This window comes from Chinchilla lanigera, unplaced genomic scaffold (assembly GCF_000276665.1).
Source record: "Chinchilla lanigera isolate Chin_1 unplaced genomic scaffold, ChiLan1.0 scaffold00035, whole genome shotgun sequence".
Lineage (NCBI taxonomy): Eukaryota > Metazoa > Chordata > Mammalia > Rodentia > Chinchillidae > Chinchilla > Chinchilla lanigera.
Genome location: NW_004955436.1, coordinates 9297740 through 9320710, shown reverse-complemented (window position 1 = coordinate 9320710; position 22971 = coordinate 9297740). Strand labels below are relative to the sequence as shown.

Sequence of the window (22971 nt, the reverse complement as noted above, 5' to 3'; positions counted from 1 at the left end):
TTCCTGCCCATAGGGAAGGAACGAAGCATGTTTTGCTTCGCATTTGGAGAGTTTTGAGGTAAAGAGAATAATGCTTGCCCATCCCCCTTTTGCTAGCATGAAGGGATTCCCCAAGGAAATCAGGATCCTGAGGAATCTCAGAGAAAGTCTGCCTACCTGTCTACTTGCCCCGTGGATGCTGAGCCATGGCGCTCGTCTCTGACAGTTCCGTCCAGTGACCTCTTAGCTACTTCTACGAATTTGATAGAGCAGCAGAGATTGTACTCAGATGAAATAACTTGTTTTTGATTCTTCTGAAGGTCATCTGAGCGCATCTATTAGTTCTGTCTAACAATTAGATTTTCATTTTGTCTAACAATTAGATTTTACTAACAAAACCCTGTTTGTTAGACTCCCATTTATTTACTTATTTTCAGTTTCCAGCTATAAAAGGATTTGTGTGTGTGTGTGCGTTTCTGTATTCAAGGAAACAACTTCAAGCCAAAAGTGCTATGGAGAGGATAATCACAATTGTGTTTCGGTCGCAATTAGTTTCAGTTTTGCCTGTCCAGATACATATGTCTGCTGGAGCATCTTGTCAGTTTTTCTTCCCCAGAATACATTGTCTTTAAATTGAATGCTGATCAGGATAAATGTACAATATGCCCAATAGGGAATTTTGGTTTCATATTTGAAAGAAATACATCAGTAGATGGCTGAGATTCAAGAGGTATTCCACAAGTGTCAAGAGGTCAGTATGCTTGAGATACCCACCCTGGCTCTGTCTGCTTTGTGTGCGTAATTGCTTGGCATTTATCCAGCTGTAGACAGTCTCTTGTAGGTCTTGGACATCACCCAAATTGTTAATCGACATTGGAATAACATTTTGGAAAGAACTAGGAAGAAAATTATTAATTATAAAATCTGGTAATGTAAGTTAGACTTTAAGAATGAATGTCGTATCCCTCATGGTCTGTAGCATTTCTGCCACTTGTAGTGATTAAAAAAAAAGTTTCCAACTAGGTTGCTGCATTCCATAGGAATATACAACATTAACTGATAATGGACATTTAGCATTACATTTAATTTGTAAAATATTTAAGATGATTTTGGAATGTTTTTTAAAGCCAAAAGATATAATAACATTATAGAATTTATGTATGTATGTAAATATATATGGAGAAGATGATTCACAAATGGGTGCATAGCCAAGATCTTTCCTCTGAGAAACAGATTCCTAGATCCAACTCCAATTTAACGTGTTCTCTTAGGTGTTTCAACAAAATTAAGGCTTCTCTTTTCTTAGATAGTGTTTGTTATACTTTTTGTTTATCTTTCTTTTAATTGGTGAATTTCTTGCCTTACCAGTTCTCGTGACCCCAGGACGAAGTAAAAAATTGGCCTAGAGAAAGACAACAATATCTCTTTGCATACATAAATGACAGATAGAGCTGGACCTTCTGGAACACTGTCTCTAGCGTTATCTCGTGAATCATTCATTTTGCTGTGTTTATCTGTTGTACAGAGCTTTGCTGGCTGTCACAACATTTCCATAATCTATCCTCACAACTAATGTAGGTTTGCAAAATAATTATAATGTGTTATGTACAATACATGCCCCAACTCTCCGCAATGAGTGTAATCATTACATACCTCAAGCATGTACTAATAAAAATAGCAAAATGAACGCACTTTGCTTTACCTGAGTGTGACAGCCTTTTTTCACTTTGCTCACCACACCCTATTATGCATCTTTTTTGCCCACATTGTAACCAGAATAATTATCCAGAAGATCAGTCTCCTCAGCTTTCTCCCCAGCTTCAATGTTTGCTCTGTCTCCCATAATTGGTAAAATAAAGACAGTATTTCCTTTGCATAGGAGGCCTGATACTTGGTCTTTGCACTTCCTGCTTCTCCATTCTCAGTTCTGCCATTTTCCTCATTCCAGCCAAACTTTCAGTCTCTGTATTCAGGATCCTTGGCCCTGTCCTAGGGCCATTGCTCAAGGGGTTTCCTCGGCCTGAAGTGATGTTCTTTTTAGCTAAGGACACTCTTTCATTCTCCAGAGCAGGACTCAAGCATCACTTTCAGAGAGAGCTCTTCAGGCCTTCCTGATGAGGCCATGCCTCCCTTCTATCTGATCTCACAGCTCCACTGTCCTCTTTCCAGGTTCCGACAGCATGAGGTTGGCACACCAGTCATACATTCGTTGATGCTGTCATTCCTTGTGCGATGTGTTGTGCTTGTGGAAGAAACCTATGTATGAACGATATTGAAATGACACTTGTTGGAGCACTTTAAATTTATATTTACGAGACTTTTCAGGCAATAAAAGTATTTTTATTACATTATTCTTTCTTAGCTTAAGCTTCTTATCCACTATGATGGGCAGCATAAGGTAGACGCTGGAGAAAATTGTACTAGCATTGAAATCCGACCGAGTTCTGAGGAGGTGCTTCACCTTTGTAAAGCTCTCCTTTTTGTGTGCAATCTTTTAGACTTCAGTACTTTACAGTTTCAATGCTTTCCTCACTGGAAGATTGCATGCATTAAATAAGATATAGTTAGTGTTTTAAACTGCTGTGTTAATTAATGTAAATCACTTCAATTCACGGAGTTTCTTCCTTATATAGATTGCTGGGCAGAAAGTCACAATTGGGCTTAATAATCCTTAAGTGACTACTGAGTTTGGAAGATTCTACACATCATAATAATAATAAGTAGGAAGCGTGTAAGTTGTTAGTTACCTAAAAAGTTGAATAATCAAACATAAGCATTCACAGCAGAAGTAATAGCGGAGCATCCTAGAGGAGAAAAAGACGGTATAAGTCTTCCAAGCAAAAATAGGAGCGGTAAATCAAGGCAAAAGTGTGTATTATATCATTGTGAACAGTGACGCTGAGTTCTTGATGGCGGCTGGAGGAGGAGAAGCACTGCAAAGCTTGTGTGGACCATGTTTGGAAGGATTTGGAAGTTCAAATGCGTAGTAGTGCCCGGGCATGAAGGTAACTGTTTCTCCCCTTGAATGCGCGTCGCCATTAAGCGGGCCACACACACGCGGTTTGTGGTGTTTCTGAAGTTTAGTTGCTGCTTGTAGACATCAAGGCCATCGTTCCTATTTTTCCTCTTCTTTCAGTTACATAAACAATTGTTAGGGAGATACTTGACTGGATAATATTATAGTTAAAAGAAGAAAATATTGGAGCCGTATCCTTGCTTGTGGTTATTCTCAAGAAAGAGAAATTTGATCATTTTTTTGTGCTTGGGTGATTTCCACTTAGCTGATGAATATTTATGGGTCCTGAAAATATATCTCAATAGTAGGCTGAAAGGCATGAAAGTCAAATTTTTGAAATCATTGGAAGTTTCTTCTTCCCTTCCATAAAATAAAGACAGAATCCTGCCTTGGGAAAAATAGGAAGGGAGCACCTACACTGGATTATTGGTCAGAGATCCAACAGTTACTTGTTTTGGCTGAAGCTGTTTTCTATTTTCGTTTCCACAGTACACCCCAGGGGGAAGCTTTGCAAAGTTAGTGTGGGAACGAAGTCTACAATTTCTCCGTGTTTGTGCTCGTCCACTGAACCTTAAGTTAGCATTATGGAAACATTAAAGTACAATCCTCATTTGCTCTCTGAGCAAAAAATCACCGTTGGAAGGGAGATCGCTTACATCATGCAGCTTTTCTGGTTATGCTTAAAAGGAATGTTTCCTTGGAGAAATCCTCGGGTGACTGCATTTGCTATGGGGAAGTTGAATTAATTGTCTGCTGACAGTCACAGAAGGATCAGCTTGCTGTTCATTCCTTCACCTTTGGCCAGCATGGCCTTTAAAATCAACCAAGTGCATTAGGCTGATTGTTTTTATTATCATTATTATTATTTGTTTTTGAAATAATAACTCTACTGGCAGTGCTGGAAGTAGAGAACCTTATCCCAGAAAAACAGTGGTAGGATTCACTACTATATTTAGTTCAAGTATTGGGGGCCATGAATTCCATGAGAGCTGCCTGAAGTTAATGTAGAATTTGGGAGCGTTAGAGCAGTATCAGGATTTTAAATTTTGTGTACATTTATTTTTAATTTTATGACCATACCTTTAACGTATAAAAGACTAATTTTCTGGTGGTCAAAAGCAGTCATCTCAACATTTAATGATATGTTTTCTATTGCGTGTGTGTATCGTGGGACCCCAGTTCCTATGTTATATTTGAATGATGGATGGAGCTCATCTTTTCTTCTCCTGTTTGGACTCTTTTCCTCCTTCCTGTGTTCAGTCTCTCATGGTTTCTCATCTCTGGCTCCTATTTATCTCACTGTTGTTTTTTCTTGTGCTTATCTTAAGCCATCTAAAACAGGACTTCAACCAAACACATTCTTCATTCTAGTACTGGTTTGAAAATGCAACCAAAATTGTTTTCAGTCCCCCACAGCCCCACTTTTGGTAATCTCCAGAATCATCTCACACAGTCCTCCCCTGGTTTCTTAAAACACTTATCTTTCTCCAGTCTCAGATTTTTATCACTGAGATGATAGAAAGAGTGGCAGAGGCTTATTGTTGCTCTGGAGGTCTGGTCTGTTGGAGCCAGAATTCCTAACCTCTTCATAAACAAAGATTTGCTTTCGCTTAGCTGGGAGTGGAATATGTGTTATTCTTACCTTTTGGGTTTTTGAGAAGTGTCTTCTACAGTAATGCATATTAGTGGTTGTCTTAGTTATTTTTCTCACATAGCTGAGATAAAATACCCGGCACCCAAAGTTAAAGGGGGAAAGGTTTATTTAGCTCACAGTGTATAGGGGTTTCAGTCCATAGCTGGGTGCCTCCAAGGCAGGGTGGCACATGGCAGATGGGCAGTTGTTCATGGTGGCAGAAGTCAGCAAAAGCAGCAATGGAGAGAAAGTAGACAAACCTCTTCCTGTCCCTTATATTGTATCCAGTCCACAGGGATGAGGGTTGTGCCAGTCTGATCAGTGGACTGATCCAGCAATCACCCACCCTTAGTCCTAGCACCCTTAATCCCAGCCTGGAATTATGAACCAGTTACACCTCGAGATTCAGCCACCTCTGAAAACTCCCATCTAAATCTACATGAGGCTTTGTGGGGACACGTAGACCCAAACCACGACAGTGGTTTTAGAGTTTAGTGAAGGAAGAAGCTTCCTCCCTTGACAGCTGGGCTGCCTCTGTGACCCGCTCCCCCATGACCGGAGAACTCAGTTAAGTAGCTCTTTAGCCTGGGTTCTTCTCTGAATGCTTGCTCAGGCATAGTTGTCATGCTTATGGTACTAACAATCAAGCAGTTAGCAATTATTATGGAATCTTAGTAAAAATTAAGGCTCAGCTTTCTCATATATAAAAATAGCATTTTGGTAGCGTCAGACACAATGTGTCCATGCAAGAACTGTCGTGACTTTGGGAATACCCATTTCCAGGGAAGGTGTAGACACGTTGCCTCCTCACTCGCTCCTGACCTTCTGCTCTGACTTCCATTGTTAAGAGGTTTAAGTGTATCAGATAACAGGTTGCAATGGTCATCATGGTTTTAGAGAGTACAGGCTGACTCTTACAGGCTTTCTCTCACCTTCCCTTCTTTGTTCTATTCCAATCTTCGTTCCTTTGAAAAGGCAAGTGATGATTTCAAAATTGGATACTAGATAGAGACTCTCTTGCATTTGGGGGTAATGCAGTTCTGATTCTCTTTCAAGTTGCTTTTCATTTTAACAGCTATTTCTCAAAACATTTTGGTGCCATGCAACATAAAAGCTATACGGGTCAGATAGCCAGAGGAGAATGCTGGGATTGTAGAAATTGAAGAAATATTACAATCAGAGTTCTTAAACTTCAATCTATGAGTCCTTGTGTTGGTGTTTGTGTTCGAGGGAGTGGGTGCTGACAGGAAGAGCATTCTCAATATATTGTAGATTTCAAGGAAAGAAAGAGTGACACAGAGAGGGTTAAAGAGGGACAGATGGGAAGGAGCCAGGCAGGAGAGTGGATTCCTCTTGAGATGAAGGGAAGAGTTGTGATGGGAAGCATTTGGAAAGGTTGTAATACTTCATTGCCTTGGAAGCGGAAGTTTCTTTAACACCAGCATCTCATTTTCAGCATTGAGAAATAGTCTTTTCACACCTTCTCTAGTTGATTCTCTGAACTATTTGGTACAGAAAGGAATAACTATATCCAAAGGCACAAATTCTTGAGGAACTTTACCTATATATTCTTTTAGACAGCACACTGTATAGACTATGTCATTTAGCTTGTCACCAAGCTCAGCTGTATACACATATCAAGGTGAGGAGCCTAAGAGATTCAGTTCCTTGTACAAGCTAAACAGTTGAATGGATGTGTGGGAAGTGGGGGAAAGTGAAGTTCTGAACAGATCTGGAAATAAAGCAGAAGAGTCTATAAATTAGTCACTTTTGAAAAAGAAGTAGATGATGTTAACCCTTCCAGTTATCATGTTGTGTACATTTTCTTCATCATGCAGAAGACAGTGGAAAATTGGGGGTCAGAATAAGGGCTTCTATTTGTGTTTCACTTTCTGAAATGTAGTAGAAGAAGGGGATTAAACTATGGAACAGTGTTTGACCCAGTTCTTACATTTTAACCTGTACTGAGGAGACACGTCCCCCAGGAGAGCCATTCTGCTCATTTGAAAAATCCTTTTAGTTTTTTTTTCTTTGTCTGGAGGCTTTGGAAGCTGTTTTCTGAAATCAGGATATAGTTTTCAATTTTCAAATGCGTGTTGTTTACGTAGAGCAAACCCAAAGCCCTTACTTGAGAACTAAGAAGAATTTTATCTTGCAGAATGTGAGGGAAGCAGTTTTTTGTTTTCGTAAGGCAACAGAGGGATGTTTTAGGGAGACAGAAGTTATTGGAAGTAGAATCATTCCAACATACACACTCCTTTTGTTTCAGAGTGTGGAAGACAAAGGTACTTTTCCAAAATGGCATTTTGTAACATGCACCTCCTTCTGCCCCAAACAAACTGTATGATGGAGGGCATCCATTACTCTGGAAAAAAAGGAAACATCATTTTCAGAAAAAAATGAAATGTTAAATTTGAAGTACTGTTAATCAACCACACACGCTAACATGAGGGCAGTCATGGCAGTCTTAGCAAAATAGTGGAGGCCTTGGGGAATTTTCAAGATTGAAAACATTGCTTAGTCATTTCAAATTCTTGACTTTTTGTCTTTTTCTTTGAGGAAAATGAGGGTTTTGTTTTGTTTTGTTTTTGTTTTTGTTTTGTTTTAAACTTTAGTTCTTCAGGTTTGCTTACCTTCACTTGAGTTCACCAAACAGTGACAGAAGACTTCCTGTTAGGTTCTGGGTCCAGCGAAGGCAAAAGAGGTTGTTCTGGGAGGAACAAGAACACGCACAGACAGATACTTGCTCACTGAAGCACATGCTGTAAATGCCACACGGATGCAGAGCAGCAGACAGTTTTAGACATTTTGCTATTATAAACATTCATCTCCAGATTGAGTGCGCCAGAATCCTTGTTTTAGACTTTCAGATGAATAGGTGAAACCTCCAATTTTCATAGAGTTTTTCAATTAAATAAATAAATTCAGTAAGTGGCAAATCCTATTAAAGATATAACAAAAAGTGATATGTTAGGAGGAATAACTTCAGTTGACAAAGCCAGGAATGCTTTCCTAATAGATTCTACTTGAGCTGAGACCTGAACCGTGAAATAAGCCAGCTGAGGAAACAGAACCCGCAGCCCAGGGAAATTCAGTGCAGAGGCTGAGGCAAGCATCATCTAGATTTTCTAAAAGACAGAAGGAAGACCATTGAACCTGGAACATGTGAAGTGAAAGAAAAATCCTAAAGTAGATAATGTGGGGGAGAAAGGAAGGAGCTCATCATATTGAACCCAAGAGGCTAAAGAATTTGGATTTCATTCTTATTGCAATTTGAGGAAGAGAAAAGATCAATTTTATATTTTGCAAAAAATTAATCTGGCTCCTTACAGAAAACTATCGTAGAGCTGCTAGGGTGGAAACCGTGTGAGAAGCCTAGTTTAGTTTTCCTTCTGAGAGGCGATCAGAGCTTTATAAAACTTATAGAGGTGGTGATTGCAGAGAGAGCTTCAAAATAGACAAGAGGAATTGCTGGTGAATTGCTTGAAGAAAGCCACTGAAAATGAAAAATTGAACTGCTTCATAACATCTTAGTTTTGGTAACTGGGTCTATTATGCGCCACTTAATCAGATGAAGAAAACTGGGGGTGGAGGAAAGAGACTTGCACACAGGAAATGAAAAGATGCAAGGCATTATTAAATAAGGCAGTGACGTTGCTTTCAGTACCTAGGTATCGGCAGCAGGAACATTTAGAAATTTTAATTTTATTACAAGGAAAAAAAAAAAAAAAACGCATCCCTAGGGCGCTGGAGCCCAAATCATGATTACAGTTTCACTCTTTACCAAGAAAGCTTGATGACTGCCGCCTAAGCTGTCTGGGCATGAAACGGTTTTACTGTATTTGCCTTTAGTCTTTCTCACATGAGCGGTTTCTGGCATGTTCTTTGTTTCTACCGGGAAAATCTCTCTCAATGCCAAGAACTAACAGTTTAGCACAGTGCGTCGGTGCTTTGGTATGGTGCTTTGGTGGCTGTTCAAATTAATATTAAGAATACACACAACCCTTGTCTTATTAGGATAGAACACTACTTATTGTTTTCTACTCTTCTGGCAGTCTGATCCTGTGATGGATGGAAATTAGAGAGGATGAAATCTGCCTTTGTGATGGTTAGTTTTATGTGTGAATTCGATACAGCCATTGTGTGCCCAGACATTTGGTTAAACATTATTGTTATGGTTTGTGTCTGGGTGTCCCCTTCCAAAGCCTCATGCAGTCATGGGGCTGGCTTTTAGAGTTTGTGATTGATTCATGGTCCAATGTTGGAATTATGGATGTAAGTGCTACACCTGCCCTGGGATGGGTAGTTTGCACACAGTGTAAGGGAGGGAAAGAGGCTCCTTGCCTCTGCTGCTCTTCCCTTTTTGCTTTTGTTGCTTTTGCTGTTCAGCTGCCATGAACTGTTGCCCTCTGCCATGTGCCACTCTGCCTTGGAGCCAGCTGAGTATGGACTGAAACCTTCACAAACTGTGAGCTAAGTAAACCTTTCCTTCCTTAATTTTGGGCTTTGGGTATTTTGTCTCAGCAACGAGAGAAAAGTAACCAGGACAATTATTTTTTTGGTGTGTTTGGCCGAGGGCTTGTGGATGAGGTTAACATTTGGAATGGTAGACTGAGGAAAGCAGATTACTTCCCCAAAATAGTTAGCCCTCATCCAATAGAACAACTTGTGAATGAGGAAGAAATTCACTCTACACTGTTGTGAGGTAACACAGCTGTTTTCTCCTGCCTTCAGACTTGAACTTCTATTGGAATTGAAGCCACTCACCCTCCTGGTGCTGGGACTTAGACCTGAGCTGGAATTTATACCAATGGTTCCCCAGCTATTCAGTTCAGGGTTTCAAACTTAGATTAGAACTAGACTCTGACTTTCCTGGTCCGAACTTTTTAGCTTCTGTAACCACATGAGCCTATGCTTTATAATAAATCTCTTTGTATATATTATAGAACTATTCCATAATACAAATCCACTAATACAAGTTTTGTTATGTATTATCAAAACTAGTAATAGATCTGTATTATCTAATATCCGTAGGATATGTAAAGTATATATTAGAAGCAAAACATAACATGTGTTTGTGTGTCTATCTATTCGTCTATTGCTATTGCTTTTTTCTGGGGAAACTTTATGTGGTCTTGGTATTTATATTAGAATAGAAAACTTCAGCATTTTGATTGATCTTCATTCTCAAGGAATCCAACACCCAAGTTAAGAATTTTGTTTCTTAATGATCTTTCCACACTGCAGAGACTGAATAAATGTAGTTGACTCAGTATAAATAACAACGCTAACCATATTCTCATCAGAGCAGATAGATAAAAAGAATTATGTATATTAAAATACAGAGTTTCTCCATGCATCGGCCAGGTATCACTGTGGGCCACAAAAACCCTTTCAGTGGATTTGTGAGGAAAAAGTATTTCAATAAAAAAGCTAAGATGTTTCCCATTTTCTCTCTCATTTACTCCTGAGTGTGTGGTCAAATTCCCAGAGGCTCCATGTTATGTGATAGCAAAACGTGTTGAAAAAAGGAGAAAAGAAACAAGAATTGCCCGGCTTTCATTCAGTCAAATGTTAAAGAGACTTTGTTTCCGTTTCAGAAAATACAATTATTTTTCATAAATTTATGTTTTTGAGGTTAACAAAATGAGATCACTATGGGGATTATCATTGATAATGAAGCAGATTAGTAACTTTTTAAACAACTTCTAGTTTTAATTTTTCTTTATGCCATGTATTGACAGAAATCATAGAATCAAAGGTCTTTGATGTCCTCAGTGTCTTTTCTAATGCAAAGGCAATGAGATTAACATGTTCAAGGTGCTACCCCTCTGTTCAAGGATTCTTCCAGACACAAGGGTACCTGTAACCCGAGTGATTCCAGGAAATCATTATGTCTTGAGGCAACATTAACCAGTGACAATTGTTACGTTTTTATTCTGTCTACATTTTCTGATAATTGACCTCACTCAGGAGTAGAGCTAGTCCTGTCCCTGCTGGTATTGTAAGAATTAGTCTTCTTGTGTCCTTCTCATCCATTCAGATAATCCACTCTCAGGATTTAGTGAACTTGGACTGCACACCTTATTGGATGATAAAGCAACCCATCATTGCACGCTCTGAAATTGCAAGAGCTTGACTCTAAGCATTTCTCCTTTACAGCTATTGCGGTGCCTTCCTGTGTATGGGACAGAGGAGAGACACGGTGGAAGGAAGGCTGCTTTTATTCCTGGTTGGGTTTCCTTTATATTTTTCCTCTCGCTGGTACTGCATGGGGCAGTTGTGCGGGCGTGCTGCACAGAGTTCTGTTGGGAACTCCCCGCCCCAGCCAGGGCCTGGCAGTCGTCTTGTGGTCCCCTGGTGGCCATCTAGGAGAAGTAGGTAGCACATCCCAAACCTCCTGCCATCCTGCTGCGTGCGGCGTGTGCTCTGCCGCTCTGCTAGATGAGGACCAGCTCCAGCCTGAGAGACCAGCCAACTTCTCCATCCTGTAACACGCTACCCCCACCCCTGGTTTTAGCAGGATCATGAGTAATGTGCCTCCGCTTCCACATTTATCCCTTGGTTGGCTACTAGGTTATTATTCAGGTTCCCTTTGAAACTTCCAAGTTTTTTCTTCCTCCAGGTTGTAATTCTTTATAGAATATTTGTTAAATTTACTTGGTAGCTTCTCTTTTATCTGGCCTCTGAATAAACAAAGCACTTCCAAAGAAAACGTTATCATCTTTCTGAAAGAGGATGGTCTTTTATAAACAATCCTTTTATCAATTATTCAGAGTTTGTACAAAAGCAATACAATGAGAAAATGGGAAACTGCAAAGCAGTTGTGGGAAGGAAAGCTGTGATGGAGGCCAGGGCAAGGGTCTGGCAGATCGGAGCCCTGGCTTCTGAGCAGAAGGGAACAGTAAGGTGAGCAAAGCACTTTGGAGCGAGATCATGGGGAGACGTGAACTCCAAGCAGAGAAGGTGAACTTTCTCTCTGTACCTTTAGTGAATTCTGGGTAAGAACTAACTTAATGGAAATACTATGTTAGTGCACTCAAGTGTAAACACACACACACAACATGTACATAAAGGAGTTTAAGAATAAGGCACAGACTGGTGTTTATCATTCATTATTTTCTTGGCTAGCAATTAATCTGATTTCCTAGGTTAATGTTATTCCTAGAAGTGCATCTTACAGATGAAATATTCATTAGTATAATAAATCCACAGGGCGTTGCTTATTCATCCCTATATTAAACTATGGTGCTTATGAATCTTCAGCTATTCTTTAAGTAGAAACTGCTATGTATTTTAAATAGTTGCTACTTTCCTCTCAGTTTCTTATTGAACTGAAATATAAAGTATCTGGTTTTTGTAGTGTGGTTTTGTGAATACCATGATGCTCTTAATCTGTAAGGCTCAAAGAGGATCTATTTTTTAAAAGGCTAACAATGTTTATGTATTTATTAAATATCATTATTCAATTAATGCTTCTTATGTAATAGTGTTCGTGTATTCCTTTTTTAATAAAAATACAAATGTAAGCCATATTCATTGCACAACATTCAGAAACAATACATAAACAAAAATGGGGAAGACAATTAGAGCCCCAGTAATGCGTGGCTTAGGTTTTGATATCACTTGTGCATGTTTGTGTGTGTGCATTTATGAATATCCACACACCAAAGTATATTTAAAATAAATGTACATTTTTACAAATGAGTGTAATATTTTACAACCTATATATTTTGCATAAAAATGTATTTCTTCCATGAAATCTTTTTAATATAATTCTTAATCACTACATAATTTTTCATTGAACTGACTAATCTTAATTTTACAAATTGCTTGTTTGTTATTGAATATTTAAAGTCCCTCCACTTTCCTCCATTTCAAGCAATGTGGTAATGAGACAAATATCTTGTTGAGTTGAACCTTTGTAAACTTTCATATAGTTATTAATGTAGGATCCATTTGTCAACTTGGAATCGCCAGATCAAAAGGTGTATATCTCTTTACATTTTTTTGTTCCTATTGCCAAACTGCTCTCCAGAAAGTTATACTTTCTTAAATATAGTATGAGCATACAAGTTTTTCTCTACTGTCTTACATTATATATTTGTGACCTCATTGCTCAAGCAACTTTAAAGAGTATTGGTAAGGCCACATTAGAGAAATTATGTTAAATAAAAGTTCATACGTTATATGTGTGTGAACACAGACATTTCTTATAAAGCCTTAAATTATCTAAAGCACAACTAAACACCGCTAAAGTCTTACTAGAGAATTGAAGGATTACTTATATGGGGCCAGAATCACAGTAATAAAAAGTAAGAGAAGAACATATTCTAGTATTTTCAGACTTTAAGGGCCAGTTATTCTAGGAGACTGTGGACGTAATTTATGATGTTGGTAAGAATTCAGTGTTCTGTGTGTTTTGGATGCTGGAGGGAATCTTATGTCAAATAGGCAGTCTTCTCTCTGGAACGCACTGTGTAAGTTCCCACTCTGCTTGGCAGTAGGCAGAAGGATTTAGGGGGCTTTTTGGTGTGAATGCTTGTTTCGTCCTTTCTGGAACTCTGCAGTTAATGCATTCTTATTCCATAGGACTCAGAGCATCTAGAGCTATCAGGCTGTATTGAAATAAGGCCATTTCACAGAAGCATTCTATACAAATAAGTTGTCAGCATTAACTTTCATTATCATTTACCTGGCCTTGAACGACCTTGAAATGCTGAAATGGTTTGGATAAACTTTTATTTTGTGGCTTTTTCTAATGGTCAAATCGATAAGGTCTATTAATTAATGTGGTTTTCTCATTGCTTTTCTTTCATAATAAACTTATTGCAATTTAAAAGTGCAACTGGCTGGAAATTTCTTCACAGTCTTAATGGTAAATGTCATAATATATGATTAAAATGTGACCCAAAACATATTTTGCTCCAAACTTTATTTTATGTAGAAGAAAATGACTATTAGAAGGCCGATAATCATCTCGACACCACCATGTTAGAACTGATAATCAGAAATCATGATTGACCTAAATTTGTGAAGATAATTGAAATCTACTATTGCCATAATCTATTACTGAAGAAATTATTATAGCAGTGGAGAAATGAGTCACAAGCCGGTGAACAAGCTGAGGCCCAGTAACACCAAGTAACTTATCTCAGGTCCTAGCTCAGAGCAGTAACTGTTCTGCCATGCAATAGTGGGTCTGAAAGACATCTTACTGATCAGCTATTGAGATGTGACTGTAACTGAGAGTAGAACCGTCTTACTTCTGTAAATTGCATTGGGATCCAAAATACCCTGTTATGGAAAAAGACATTTTTCCCAAAAGTGCATATGGTCAATTTATTTTATTAATCTGCCATCTGTCAGAATTATCCAAAAGAAAAAAGAATTTGAGCTTCCAAGGAAAATGAGAACTGGGAAACTAAAATAAACATCAGTTACCACTATTATAGTGCAGAAATTCTGTACTTGGACCACGTTAAAATGTTATACAAAATCTTCACGGTAGATCTCAACCACAGGTGGCCACTCAGTGGAAATTAGATTTGAAGCATAGGTTCTTACATAGTGGAAGTATCCTGCCTGCCATGACTTGAATGTGCTGTTTGGCTTTCTTGAACTATTGAGACTGGTAGTCATGGAGTGTTTAATATGTCATGGGTATAAGTGATTATGTTTTCCGGAACAAATATGTAGGACTGATTAAGTATACATCTTTCAGCAAGAGAGGTCAATTATAACCTTGGTAATTCTGTAATTTCATACCTTATACACTGTGGTTAAAATGACATCACAAGAGAAAAAATTAAAAATACAAGTTTTGTTGTCCCTTAAGTGTGATAAGCAAGTAATTACACTTTTGTTCCAAGTCCCTTTGTCAGTGTCCACCAGGGTATGAGAACGACTGCTTATTTCTTGTGATTTTTTGGTCCTAATGTAGAATATAGCATGACGTCGAAGTCCCACTTTGCTAGTAGGTCACTGTAGGACTTTTGTCTACAGTCAGGAGTCTCAGATTTTATGCCTTCCAGGGACAGATACACTAATGAGTCCTTTTTCAGGCCAAGGAAGCGGACGCGATTAGGGATTTTAAGCTTAGGGGTTTGCAACCAGAGAAGAGTATAAGAACTCTTAAAGAATTGGGGCCAAATAACAGAGGTGAAGTGTCTGAAAGTGCATTAAACCTATCATGTGCGCGAGTCTGAGCTTTCGAAAAGCTTAAACCGAGCCCTCACACTCCCTCTACAAAATACCCCTTCTCCCCAAACTGCAGTCCAAAGGGGTTAGTGCGTGGCGCAAGGTCACATAACTTCCAGAAATAACGATCTTGGAATTTAAAATCAGAAATGACTCTGTGCTAAAGAATGTTCTTAACCCTTCTCCCTATAGTAATATTCTGGTAGAGGAAAAAAAAAAAAAATGTTCACCTCCCATGTATATCAGACCAATAGGATTGTTTTGTTTGCTTTATATCATTAAAAATGCCTTTCCGTTTTATAAAACTGGAGAATTTTAGGAGTGAGGCTGGGTCTTCAGCCAGGCTCTACCAGTCTGTTATATTACTTGTGTAGTTCCTTGATCTCTCAATAAGTAAGATAATTTTTTGTTTATGGAGAGTGAGTCAGTGCATGTGTGTACTTTGAGCAGTGTCTGTTACCTCGTAAGAATTTAATTTACCTGCTTACTTGATTGATGCCTTCTTAGACTCTCTGTTCGGGAAGTCATGGTTTTTGAGTTAGGTTTAATATTCATAGTGGATTGGTATCTTTCTACTGTTTTTTATTTATCCCTTTGGCTTAAAAATCTATTTATCTCCATTGTGTGTAATGTCATTTCAGGCTCCTATATGATAGTGGACTCTTCAATCCATGACCCTGGAGAAAAAGCTCGACTTCAGCTGCCTACCATGAAGGAGAATGACACCCACTGCATTGATTTCAGCTACCTGTTATACAGCCAGAAAGGGCTGAACCCTGGCACGCTGAACATACTCGTTAGGGTGAACAAAGGACCTCTTGCTAATCCAATTTGGAATGTGACTGGATTCACGGGTAGAGACTGGCTTCGGGCTGAGCTAGCAGTGAGCACCTTTTGGCCTAATGAATATCAGGTAATCCTTCGTGCATTTCTGTTGTATGCTTTGATGTATTGGATCTTGCTATAAGTGGGATACTGAGCAAAGGGGAGCTTGTCCCTGTGACCTCCGCAACCTGTATTCTTGAAGAAGACTTTGACCACCCTGGCATACACCCTTCACAAACGTGCTCTTCAGAAAATAGTAGGTTCAGGTCCAAAAATCGTTGATTATTTGACAAAACTCTACTCACCGACAGACATACTGCTATGGATTTGTTCGGGAAGGCATAATCTTTTTAAAAATTTGACTATAATGTTTAGGCTGCACTGTTTTACTGATTTGTGGAAAATAACATTTGTAAAAAGAGATGAAATAGTGTTTCACGGAGGAGGTTACCTTTAAAGGTGGTACTTTGCTTAAGTCTTCATATTTTTGTCAATTGACAGAACACAAAAATAAGCAAGTCAAAAAGACATGTTGCCTACAATAATTGTGGATTGTTTTACTCTAAATATACTTAATTGATTATGATTAAAGTAGACAAGGAGTAACACCAATATGTACTTTATGTTTGTATGTCTGAGCTTACGTGGTTTAACAAAAAAGCACCTGTGACGTTTGGTCCCTGGAAACAAAGTTATTTTTTGGGAAAGCTCATCTTCTGTTAGATCTTGAGATTTAAACACTTAAAATGCTTCCTTGTAGGTTATAATACAGCCTAATAGAGTCCATTTATGTGAAAGAATATCTTACGATAGCCAGTGATAGTGTATATAAAGTAATTAAAGACTCAGTCCTGCTTTTTAAAAATGAGCTGTGTTTTTCAGGTTAGGCTTGCCTTTCTTCAGCCAAGAGGGCAAAACTTTGCTGTGTGTGTCTTGCTTTTCCTTGAGTGGATTTTTCTAAATTACTACCGTCTCTTACATCATAAGGCTGGTTTCATAGTTAAGGTTCTCCCAGTTTTGGGTTATATGTTTATTGAGAACTCAGTGGATTGTCATCAAGTACTAGTTGATTCTGTTGCTCCTGAGCAGATGGGTGGGTTTCTCACTTCGGGGGTGTCCTCCGAGTTCCGTCGGCCTGCGTCGTGGGGAGGGCTGCGTGTATGTTGGTTGGTGATGTGTGTGTGAAGCTGATGCCAGGGTGAGGGCTGCACCCTCAGAGGGCTCATTTCTGACTTCGGGGCGAGGGCTGTCATCGTGGACTTACCCTGCAAGGCCTCGCCCACCTACTCATTTCACAAGACTCTGTCGTCAGAGCTTAACCTAACGCTGGGAGGAAGAATCTCTGATTGAGCAGCATAAAACTGTCAGCGCAGGCAGCCTCCATAAAACAAGTGAAAGGCCCGAATAACAAGTTAATCTAACAAAATCCTCACACATGTGGGTTCAGGATTCAGATCGCTTCTATTGAACCCCGGCTGCTATTAGCTATCTGTGTCGTTTTCTGTTCTTTAAGGAATCACACTCTTAGTTGTTTCTTAAAAACAACAAAAAAAGAGGCGGATTTAGATCAGTAGCATACCTTTGCCCTGTTTATTGTCCTTCATAACTAAGAACTGGCAACTCATATCATTTTTTCCCTCATCCTTTAAAGATCTCAGGTTGAGTCATTGATATTAATAAAATTTCTTGTGGCACAGGTTATTGCAATGTTAGTTTAATATTGAGTTATGGTGCCTCCGACTGGATGAATAGTTCTTTGTTTAAGATCATTTTGAACGACAAAGTGCTGCAGGCCTGTTCATACAAAACATGATTGTGTGGATTTCAGCCTGACCAGGGATATGCTTTTTGGAAGTGTCTTATGAGAGACAAAACAAAACACTAAATACGTGGACTCTAAGGGTAAATGTGTTATTGTTGAAGATTAAAATTTGACCCATAGATCATTTCTTAATGAGTGCTCTGCTTCTGTGTATCCTTTACCCTGCAAAGCTTAACCAATAAGAGCAAACAACAGTATTTGTTATTCATGTGCTTAGTGCTCTAGGAATTATTCGATGGGTGTTTCCACAGTTGAGTCGTTTAGATATCTAGTTGTACCTGTGCAGCAAGGATCACAAAAATCCAACAGTGTGTGCTACATTTCTCTAGCTTTTCTATCACTAGGACACACCATGAAAAACACACTGATAGCTTTCATAAACAAATATCAAGCTTTTGGTAAGTGATCGTCTACAGGGAAATTCTGTTGGGCGGAGATAGAAGTGCTGATAGCCTCTGCTTTTAGTACCAGGTATCTGGTCCAGTTTTGAAATTCCATTAGAGAAATTTGGAAGCTTGATTTCTATTTCTGTATAAGAAGAGGACCAGCTTATATCTGTACAGATGATCTTGTCAGGCTTGTCTTACAGAGGGACAAATTTTATTATTCAAAATTTCTCTCTCGTCAACCAACTTTCCCTCATGTAATTGGTTTAGATTTCAGTATATTTTCCTATAAGAAGATATAAAAATATATTTTAGTAAAAGGAAATTAAGAAGATTGTGATGCTTTCCTGAAGAAGGAAGTAGTTTTTACTCCCATAAACTATCTCATTTTTAATAGAACCTCTTATTAGACTTGGGAGAATGAATTAGCTTCATGTTGTGTACAAACTTAACCAATTAATTAACCCACTGGATTTAAATATTTGGTATTTCATACTTTCTTTAACTTTGTTTTTAACATAGTTTATGGAAATGCGTTTGTTCTTCAAGGCTGGTCCAACTCATGAATGGATAAAAGTACTGGTTGTATAGAATTGCAGATTGTATGTTTTTTTCATTCAAGCCACTTTTAAACTGAGGCATGCCAGTGGTTATGTACTTTCTACAATCAGTGTTTTGACCATAATTATGTTAATACGCTATTATCTAAGAACTGTTTCTTGCCTATGAATTCGGAATAACAGATGTCTTTTCAGTTCAACATACAAATAATGGAAATTATCATATTACATTTATTTGTAATGTTTGCAAGATACATCATATTTTTTTATAGGCCTTCAGTTAGTATCATAGATTCCTAAATTAATTGCTTATATAGAAGTAAAAGGGAAAAAAAATGAAGTCCTTACAAGGCAGCATGTCAGTGTTACGTTGTAACCCAAGATCTGCGCACCTCTAATAGCGTAATTTTCTCCACTCTGGAAATCTGACCTGTCTTGTATGCATAAAGCTAAATTCTACTTCGGGCTTAAATCCATTAGTTTCTTACTGAACAGCGAGGTTGTTACTAAATGAGGCAGACAGACGACGTACATAACTTGCAGCACTATTAGTGGGAACCTAATCTACTGTTTTCCATTAACTGGGTACACATCATTAATCACAAAAATGGTGCGTGGTGGAAACTACAGGGGTTTGGCCGGAAACTGGAAAGTGACGATCTAACAGAAAGTGCCTTTGTCTTCCCTAAATCACCGAGAAACAAACACTGGTCTTTTGCAGTCCATTTTCTTAAGGTTTTTCATTGGTTTGAAGAGTTACAAGAGCTGGACAGGTATGAGCCTTTCTGGTGCTGTCAGTTATTAAAGGTTGTACTAGCATATCTTGCGGTGTCTGGGCAGGAGAAAGATTGCTGCACTGCCGGCCCTGAGTCTAAAACGACTGGGATTGAACCAAGTGAATGTGGACCTGAATAAAAAGCCTCTAGAAAGTGAATTTTGAGTCACAAGCACCATATAAGAAGAGTGCTCAGGAGCCCTCTTGCTCTGAGGAAAAGCAGGTGTCACACCTCTCTCAGTGCTCGTAGGACCTCACTCATCCCATGGTGCCCCACCTCTCCAAGGAGAGTGGCATGATTATTCTTTCCTAGATGTGTCTTTCTTTTCCTTGTTTGATTGATTGATTGATTGATTTTTTGGCTGATAGTAGGGATTAAACCCAGGACCTTCATGCTGATCTACAACCCCAGCCCCCCCTTTTTAGACAGTATCTTGCTAAGTCACTAAATGGCCCAGGCTAGTCGCAAACTTGTGATCCTTTGGCCTTAGCCTGCCAGAATGCTGGGATGACGGGAGTACACCACCACACTCACAATTGATAAGCATTGTGTATGCCTCTGGCTCATGACCGTAGGTATCTGTGTTGTAGATGTTGTTGTTGTTGTCTATACCATAGTTTGTCCTCACCCTCTTCTGTTTTGGCAAGACTTCCTTCCACTTTACTTGCTTTACCCATCTCCTTTCACAGTTAGGGATGGCCATGTGACATGGTTCTGGATAACTAGGCGGAAGGACAGTCCTCCAGGGGAATTTCAGGAAAGGTTTACCTAGCTGAGGAAACAGAGAAAGAGAGAAGTTGTTGTACAAGAACAAGGTGCTATTGGTACTACAGCAAGCATCCTGTAACTAGGAAGAAGGAAGTAGTTGACTGAGGGTGAAAGAAGAAAGTACGGAAGGTGCCTAGACCATATTCTTGGGCAAAGTAAAAAAAAAATGATGATGATGATAATAAATACAATAATAAATATTATTTAAGCAGTATTTAGATTAGAATTCCATGCCTGTAATCCTAGCACTTGGGAGGCTGAAGCAGGAGGATCATTGTGAATTTGAGACCAGCCTGTGTTACAAAGTGAACTCAAGGCCAACCTGAACTGTACAGGGAAACCCTGTCTCGGAAAAAAAAAAAAAAAAAGATTCTAATTCTGCTGTGGCACCCACATTGTCCTCGTGTACCATGCCACATTGTTCTTGAGCTGTCAACACACTGCTTCTGGGTAGCACATGCGATATGTATGACAGGACAAAAATCATGTGTATCTGCTTTATGAGTGAAGGAGTTAAGAATCTCAAATCCAGGTGGAGAGAGAATACGAACCTGTCAGCTTGCAGTGGTATCTAAGGCTCACGATGGAAGCTGGTAGAAAGCCGGGGAGCAGTGATGAGGACACAGGGCTGGGTAGCATCTTGATTTGTTTTCGTATTTGATCAAGTGCTGAGTGTCTCTTTTTTTATTGCCACATAATGGTCACATTCATCCGGGAGGTCAGTGCACATCTTCATTCTGACTTTTTGTCCCCTATCATTCTTCTCTCTCCTTGTTCCTTCCAACTCGGTCCCTTTCTCAGTTACAAAAGCTTTATCTCTGCTTTTTTTTCTCTGTCAATTCCTTTTCTCCATCTCTCTTTCCTCCTCTCTCCCCTTCTCTCGATCTTCTATCCCCTCCCCACTGGAAAAAGATCTCTGATCTTCCTCGCACCCATCTTTTACATGCTTCTTGCCTTTGTAGATGCACGAAGCTGTTGAATACACAGTGGAGGGTCAGGATTGTTCCCGTTTGCCTCTGTAGGGGTACAGCCTAGCTCTACAAAGTGGAGACTTCAGCCGCACCACTGACGTCTGTGGTGAGCCACTATTACATGGGCTTATTGTGCTTACAGCAACATAATCACCTAACACGGTCACTGTGGCTCATTTTCACCCTGGCAAAAATTCACCTTTATTTTCATAGGCTGTTAACAAAGTTGTCTTTTGCTGCTGCTTTTTAATCTTTACAATTCTCTTCACTCTATTTTAAGGACTCCAAATGGGCTTGGAAAGACTCAGACACTATTACAGTCATTGTCTTTTTATTTTTGTTGTTTGTGTTTTCAACTTCTAGCCATGTGAGTGTGACGTCTCTGTGCTTCCTGACAGCAATTTGCTTTTATTGCAAACATCTGCTCTGCTTTGATGTAAAACTCTATGTTGATTCATTGATGAAATTTATGGCTGTGTAAACAAATACAAACAAATGAACACTAAGTTCTGCTGCTTAACAAAATAATAATTGTATGTATTGCCTGTCGCCCATCAGTCACACCTGGGCAGGCGGCTCTTCCTTGTTGGGTTTGAAACACACTTGCTTGAAATTAATACAATTTTGTGTCTGATTAAAATAATGAGCATTAAGGAGAAAGATGTATTGCTGGTCCAATTTAGGACTCATTTTCTTAATTTTTATTTATCTGTGGGTAAAGTATGTAGAAGTGCTACATAAAGTAATGGGAGAGTTATTGGTTCTTTGTAGACCAAAGTTGAATTCAGTTCAGCTTGCGGGATCTGAGTTACTGCAAATCTTATTTTTTGTTTTCCATATATTGTTATGAATTACTTAGAAGTTATATATAGGAGAAGTTTTCACATAGCAATATAAAAATGTTTCTAAACACTAACATGAGAACCATTTTGTTGTCACCAGTTTCAGTAGATTTCTGACAAGCGCTATACCCTGTATTAATGCAGTACCATATTGTACAAGAAAAATACAGTCCGCAGTTTCAGATGAACTCTTTCTTCAGTTAATTTGTCTGCTAACTTTGATAGTTAAATAGAATTGTTCTTTTTAGGGCTTTCCCATATAGTTTAAGTTTCTGTTTGCCCTCTTTTTCTGTTCTCATTTCAGAGATTGATTTTTCTTTATTTTAGTTTGCATGCAGTATATGAACAAAAGATTGGTTGCTTAAGGGGAAGAAATGAGTGACAATGTGTTTTTGTCTAAAGTTTAACTTTTAGAACAGGAGATGCTCAGTGGTAGAAGACCAGGCTACCTAGTGTGAAGCCCTGGGTTCAACCTTGAGTTTTGAAAAAATAAAAGCATAGAAATAAAATGTTCCTTTTTTCTTGTGATTTATTTTTCATTTTAAGCACATACTAGAAAAGTAAACATAGGGCTGGGGATTTAGCTCAGCGGCAAAGCGCCTGCCTGGCAAGCGCAAGGTTGTGAGTACAGTTCCCAGTACTGGCGAAAAAAAAAAAAAAAAAAAAAAAAAAAAAAAGAAAAGTAAACATCTATGATCATCTATTCTAGTATTTAAATTTAGAGAGTTTAGTAGAAGGTATTCTGTTGTATCACAATTTAAGATTATAAAAGAAAGCAAACTTTAGACTATATTATTGTATAGTTATGTACATTAATACAATTTAATGGACACTTTATACTAGTTAATATTAATTGTCTTGATGTTCATTTAAAATTTTTGTTTTGCTTTGTTTCTTTGAGATGGTGTTTTTGTGTGGTTCAGGCTGGCTTTAAACTCACTGTGTAAACTAGACTGGCCTGGAACTCTCGGTAATTCTCTGCCTCAGCCTCCCGAGTGCTAGATTTGCAGGCATGTGCCACCATGCCTGACCTAGCTGTCTTGATTTTCAAAATATGTTCTGTAAACTTTCCATATAAAACTAGCTGCTGCATGTCATTTCTGCATTTAGTTATAAATAACCCTTGTACTCACCACTGGTATTCCCTGAAGAGAATTAGGTTCTTAATATTCTTTGAACTTTTAAAAAATCAT

General features: G+C 38.7%; 1 protein-coding gene across 1 annotated transcript in view; it reads left to right on the top strand.

The window, feature by feature from the left end:
• The window catches only part of Ptprk (protein tyrosine phosphatase, receptor type, K), a 395867-nt gene that overhangs the window by 50898 nt on the left and 321998 nt on the right, over positions 1-22971 (top strand). Inside the window, exon 2 of the mRNA XM_013516643.1 lies at positions 15470-15741. Within this exon, the coding sequence (XP_013372097.1) occupies positions 15470-15741 (272 nt within the window). The remainder of the gene's footprint in view (positions 1-15469; positions 15742-22971) is intronic.